The 6076-nt window shown below is 57.9% G+C and overlaps 1 protein-coding gene across 2 annotated transcripts in view; it reads right to left on the reverse strand.

The window, feature by feature from the left end:
- Window positions 1-5308, reverse strand: part of SKOR2 (SKI family transcriptional corepressor 2) — a 46109-nt gene extending 40801 nt beyond the window's left edge. For both annotated transcript variants that reach the window (XR_004733020.3, XM_035270979.3), the window contains exons 1-2: window positions 5016-5308; window positions 259-2912 (exon numbers count right to left, since the gene is read on the reverse strand). Coding sequence is in view for 1 of the 2 variants with exons in the window: in XM_035270979.3 (XP_035126870.3) it covers window positions 259-2865 (2607 nt within the window). In the remaining variant the exon portion in view is untranslated. The remainder of the gene's footprint in view (window positions 1-258; window positions 2913-5015) is intronic.
- Window positions 5309-6076: the final 768 nt, after the last annotated feature.

A 6076-nucleotide genomic window follows, 5' to 3' on the forward strand; every position in this document is an offset into this window, starting at 1 on the left:
TCCGCAAGCAGCCAGCTGAAATATAAGAGTGAAAGGGGGCCCCAAAGCCTTTTAAAGGCGTTTTCAAGAAAGGGACAAGAAACCACATTTTTATGGAGGACCAGTGGCAGGAAAGAAGCCCTCCTAAACACACTGAATATTTCATTTCTGTGGGGAAATCTGGTGATTCATCTTTCCTGCGCATATGTAACCGATTCACCCTAAAGGTACATTTAAATAATAATAATTAGCTTGAAGGAGCCTAAAGGGGATATTTACTTCTTTGTAGGAGGGCTGCTCCTCCAGTGATGGATGGTGGACTGGGCTGCCAGGGCTGCTGCAGCCACCGCCGCTCGCCTTCTGGGGGGCCAGGGGCGGGGGCGGGGGCGGGGGAAGGTCCGAGCCGGAGTCCCCGAGTTTCCCGTCCTCCTGCAACAGCCTGGAGGAGTTCAGGCCGAGCGGGAACGCGCCCGCGACGGCCGGCGCGCGGTCCCGGCTGTTCCCCTTCTCCGATAGCCCTCGGCCTTGGAGGAACCGGCCTCCCCCGACTAAGGGGTCCCCGAGTAGGACCCCGGTCTCCTCGTCCTCTTCCTCGTCCTCGTCAGGGTCTCGACCTTCCTCCTCCTCTTCCTCGCCCTCGGGGGGCTTGTGGCCCTCCACGTCCACCTCCTGCTCCTCTTCTTCGTCGTCCTCATCCTCGGAGCTGTCCTCGCTGGGGTAGCTGCAGCTGGTGCCCCCGGGGGACAGAAGACCTCGGTGGTGCGGCTGCGGGGCCAGAGGGGGCGGCGGGGGCGGCAGCGGAGGCGGGGCCGGGTGGTGGCGCTCGGAACCCGGCTCGTCCGGCTGTGGGGGCAGCAGCAGCAGCGGCGACGGCGGCTGCGGAGGGTGGTGGTGGTGGTGGTGGTGGTGGTGCGGGTGGTGGTGGGGATGGGGGTGCGTCTGGGCCGAGTGGGGCGCGCCCGCCGACGCCCCGTGCAGCTTGGCCAGGCTTTCCGCGTCGTCTTTACCGCCCACTGGCCGGAAGGCGCTGGAATGGTGGTAGCTGCCACCGCCCGCTTTGCGCCCCTCCAGAAGGTGCGGGTGGTGGGGCGCGGGCACCCGGGAGCCCGCGGGGCCAGCCCCGGCGGCTGCGGTCCCTACCCCGGCAGCGGCCACAGAGTCCGCGGGCGGCGTGGAGCCCGCGCTGCAGTCCCCGCCGCTACCGCCCGGGGGCGACTCGAAGAGCGCGTCTCGAGAGCCCGCACCCCCGGCGGGAGGCGGTGGGCCTGAGCCCGGGCCGTTGGCCACGACCTGCGGGGGCTGCCCCGGTGGGGGCGCGGCCTCGGCGCTCCCCGCCGCGCCGCCGGGCTCGGCCAGGTCCAGGAAGGCCTGGCGCAGCAGGGCCGGGCTTTCGCCGAGCGCGCAGCCCAGCGCCGAGGGCGGCTGAGGCGGGGGCTGCAGGTAGGTGGGCACCGGGAGCCCGCCGGGGGTCCGCGGCGGCCAGAACATGCAGAAGGGCGGGTAGAAGGCGTCCTTGCGGCCCGCGGGCCAGAAGAGGCCGGACAGGCCGGCTTTGGGCGCAGCGCCCGCGCCGCCTGCGCCCGCGCCCCCCAGGGCCTCGGCGGCGACTCCCGCGTCCTCTTTCTTGTGGCATAAGCCGAAGGCAGCAGCCGCGGCGGGGAAGGTGTAGGGGTGCGGAAAGAGCCCGCCGCAGCCTGGGAACTTCTGCAGGACGCCCCCGAACGAGCCCTTGCTGGGCACCGGGATGACTGGGTAGCTGCGCGGGCCTTTGGCCCCGGCCCCTGCGCCCGCCCCCGCGCCCACACCCACGCCGGCCACACAACCGCCCCCCGCGGCGCCCCCGCCAGTACCCGCGCCGCCCGAGGCAGCGGCCACCGAGAGGCTTGCGGCTGCGGCCGAGAGACTGGCGGCAGCCACTACGGCGGCCTCCTGCAAGGAGTCGTCGTCGTCGTCGAAGCGCGGCCGCTTGTGATGGGCGTGCGAGGCGCCTGCCAGCTCCGCCAGGGGTGGCGGTGGCGGCGGCGGTGGCGGGGGCGCGCCCAGCAGGTGGGGGCCCAGCAGACCCCCGCCCCCGGCCACGGCGGCCGCTGCGGCCACGGCGGCCGCCTTGACAGAGCTGAGCGGGTGGCAGGCGGGGTGCGCGCCTGGCTGGGGCAGTGCGCGCTTGCGGCTGCCGCCGTTGAACATGGCCTTGACGTCCTCCCAGGCGAAGACCAGCTCATCCTGGGGGTTCTTGTCGGTGAGCTTGAGATGACGGCGCCACGAGTTGAAGTTGGCTGCGTCTGGCTGAGTGTACTTGGCGTCGGGCGTGCGGTGGGAGTGGAAAATGAACTTGTTGGGCGAGAAGTACATGTTGCAGTAGCTGCATTTGATGCACTTGGCGCGCGAGCTGTTGTAGCGCGCGGGGATGAAGCTGCCGCGGCAGCCCCAGGCGCACTCGTGTGACACGTCGAAAGCGAAGTTGTCGGGAAGCTTGGGCGGCCTGTTTTCGCCCAGGAACGACTTGCACAGACGCTCGGCCTCGCGTTTGGTGATCATGCCGCAGCGGCGCGATGAGATGGGCATGGCCCCGGCACGCCGCAGGATCTCCAGCTGCACTGGTGTGCACTGCACACACGTGATGCCCAGCGCCACGCGGCGGTTGTGAATCTCGTTGTAGCTAAAGTTCTTGAGCAGAGTGTTGGAGATCTGCGCCAGGCACAGGCGCTCCTGCCCGTCGATCACCAACGACACGATGGGAATGCCGTAGAGGATCACCTGGCCCACCTGGTTGGGTTTGAGGTTGGCGTGGCCTGGCCGCGGCTGGCTCAGCGCGTCGGGCTGGAAGGCGCTCGACGGCGACGCCAGCAGGATGTCGTTGGGCCCCGGCAGGGGGCTGGAAGCCATCTCCGACGCAGAACCCCGGGCCGAGCCCTACAGGTCTGCCTTGGACACTGGAAGGGAAAGGAGAAAGCGTTGACTTGAGCCTTTTCAGACAGAGGGGTGGGGTGCGTCGCTAACCAAAGAATTAGAACAACTTTCTTGCTTTGGTTAAGACATGATTATTACAAGAAAAAGCGACCAAGTTTTGAACACAAGAATGTCATCTCTTAATTTCCTTCAAGGTCATCCCTTAGAAATGCAGGTATTTGCACTTCTAAACATTTAAAGTGAATTAACTATCTATGTTGCTCAAAAAGCAGTGAATTCCTAAGAAACCCAAGACCTTATACCGGATTTATAGAAGCTGTTGGAATAAAATGGTTTGACCGCTAGAAATTAGGTAGTAATGACACTTGCAACTGGTACAGATTATAAAAGTTATGGAAAACTGGGGCTTGGCCATTGAAACCCAAATATAAAGAGAGATTATTCTCATTTGCTTGGAGATAGATTGATTTTGGTTAAAAAATAAACCCAAAAACTCTTTAAAAAGTGATGTTCGTGGTGTCCTTGGTTTCCTTGGGAAATTCATTATTGGTTGAAACACAGGTCATTAAAGCAAAACGAAATCCTTTCTTCCTCATTCTTGCTATTAGATATTTTGTTACTGTAATTAGAATTTTTTTTGAAAAGGTGAAAAATATACAAAGTCATATACACAGTTGCACCAAAATAGAGTGTTCCAGTTTTTTTAAAACCTACATGCTGAACTGAGTGGTTCTGGTCTCAGATAGGTAGGTAGCTTAAAAACATGAAGTTGAAGATTGTAATAACTTAAAAAATGTTTTCCTGTCCTTTCCATGATGATAAGAAAGTAAGTACAGGCGAGCGTGTTAAACCCAGAGAGAGTACACAGGAACGAACAATTCTTGGAGATCTTCACTGGCAGACCTCAAAAGGCATTTTTTTTTAGCTTGATGTGAACCACCTTCTGTGACTTTTTTCTCACGACTTGTTTCGATATCTCTATATCTTTATGAGGAAAAGCTGCCCCACCATACAGCTAATCGGTGGACTAGATAATGTGTGGGAACGTTGAAAGTTGAAATCCCAGATTGGGCCTGCGGTAAAATTTCTAACTTCACCTCCAGTCAACAGAATGCCACAATGAGGGGAAATATTCAGTAAGCTGAAAATACAAAAAAAAAAAAAAAAAAAAAAGGAAGCGGAAAGAAATTTTTGTGGCAATGCCACTAAATCAAAAGAAGGAAAGTATCTCACTCCCTAGGAAAACAGTGACCTTTCCACAGCTACATCAAGCGCCTAGGCTATGCTTTGCCCTGGAAAATCACCAGAGGCCAACACATGGCCCCTTTCGGCCACGTACACCTAGTTCGCTGTTACAGCGCTTTCAGTGTACACGATCTTACTCCCTCACCCAATTGTCTTATCCATGTCCTCTCTCTGGGCCCTGTGGCATCTATGTGACAGCCTCTGCCCTCCTGCCCCCTGAAACCTCAGCTCTCATTACATTCGGTGGCCTCCAGGAAGGTTGAACAAACCTCGACGCGCAATCAAAGGAGAGGAAAGCCTGGCTTGTCACTTCGGGTGGATCAGAGACAGCATTTCCAGGGGACAGAGCGTTACTTGGCTGTTCAAGGCGCAGTGACACTTGAGTCTGATACAACCAACACTAGCTTAGTCAAGTGGCCCTTCGATGCTCATTTCCCTTCCAAACAAGATTCATATCTGCTTAATGAGACCCGGGGATAACTCGAACTCTCGCTTCCCAGCAAGGCGAGACTTGCTCCCGTTAAGGACTTGCAGCCATAGCATCAGTAGACCAGGCGGAAGCGTCTCTTCACTTTTACCCCAACCCTCCCAAAAACTCCCGTCAGAGCACAGACTCAATTAAGGTTTAGGCTGGGGTATTATTTTGGGGGGCGGGGGAGGGGAGAAGAAACAATTAAAAGTTGTGAAAGGAAGCTGGTGAACTTCCCTATCCTGCCCAAGAGCCAAAGACACCCCAACTTAGTTCTCCCGACTCCCAATCCAGTCACCACGGAAGCGCACCTCTGCCCCTCAACCTAACGCGGAAAATCCTGCCGCTGGGGATCTCAAATAGTGCCCTGTAGGCTGTGTGCCGGATCGAGGCCGGCCGGTTCCGGCAATACCTGGTAACCCCTAGGTGTCTTTAGGCGTGTGGCTGCCGGTCCATCTTCTGAGGGCGCTCGGAGGCGAAGCATCCAAGCGGGTCCTCGAATCCAGCGGGCGGGACTCCGGCCGGCTCCGCGCGAAGATCCGGACTCTCGCCTTAGCGAATGGCGCTCGAACCCCGGCCTGGGGAGAATGACGGCCTGAATTGCGGCGGGGCGTCCCCTCCACCGCAGAAAGTGTGGGCGCGCGGAAACCCACGGCAGGAGAGCCCCAAGCGGAACGCAGTCTGACAGCGCCTTTCTCTGTCTCTGAACTCCTGTCGGACCGAGGGGACGCCACCCAGCGGGCAAGGTGACGTCACCGTCTCCCTGACACTCCACATTAAAGGGCTGGCGTGTTACAGGGAGGGAGGGGGAGAGCGAAAGCCAGCGCGAGCAACAGAGAGATCCTTTCTCAGCAGGCACGAAAGCTACCACTTAACCAAACTGCAACTGACAACCTCCCCAATCCCGGAGTAAACTGCCGCAATGGTGCTGGAGTCACAGATCCGATTTAGGAGTGGAAAGCGAACAGTCTACCTGCATCCCGGGATCTGTATCCTGGAGGCCCCGAATTCTAGAAGGATGCCTCCAAATTAACTATATCCCTGCCCGTTATTGTCTCCTCCCCTCGTTTCTGAGTCACCCTCTTTCATGAATGATCCCTCTGGTACACGAAGCAAAGCCACTCTGTGTCTCCGAAGACAGAATCCACAGCCGGAGAATAGATTAGCTTCAGTGACTTCTTTGACATGCTATGAAATGAGAAAAAGGAGAGAAGTTTCCACACAGGGTGCCTAATCTAAAAACTTGGAGTGCCCAGACTTTTGCACATGCATTTGCTTTATAGGACAAGATACATAGTCACCGCAGCCTTTTCTATTTTATGGAGTGTACAATTGGGTGAGGATCCCAATATGTGCATGTGCACGTATTTATCAACCTCATTCAGAATCTTTCTCTAACCCATTTTACAAGATCCATACAGGCTACCTCTGCACAAGGAAAGGGTGGGGAGGGGAAGCAGGGCGGTCCCCAAC

Source organism: Callithrix jacchus, chromosome 13, assembly GCF_049354715.1.
Source record: "Callithrix jacchus isolate 240 chromosome 13, calJac240_pri, whole genome shotgun sequence".
Taxonomy (NCBI): domain Eukaryota; kingdom Metazoa; phylum Chordata; class Mammalia; order Primates; family Cebidae; genus Callithrix; species Callithrix jacchus.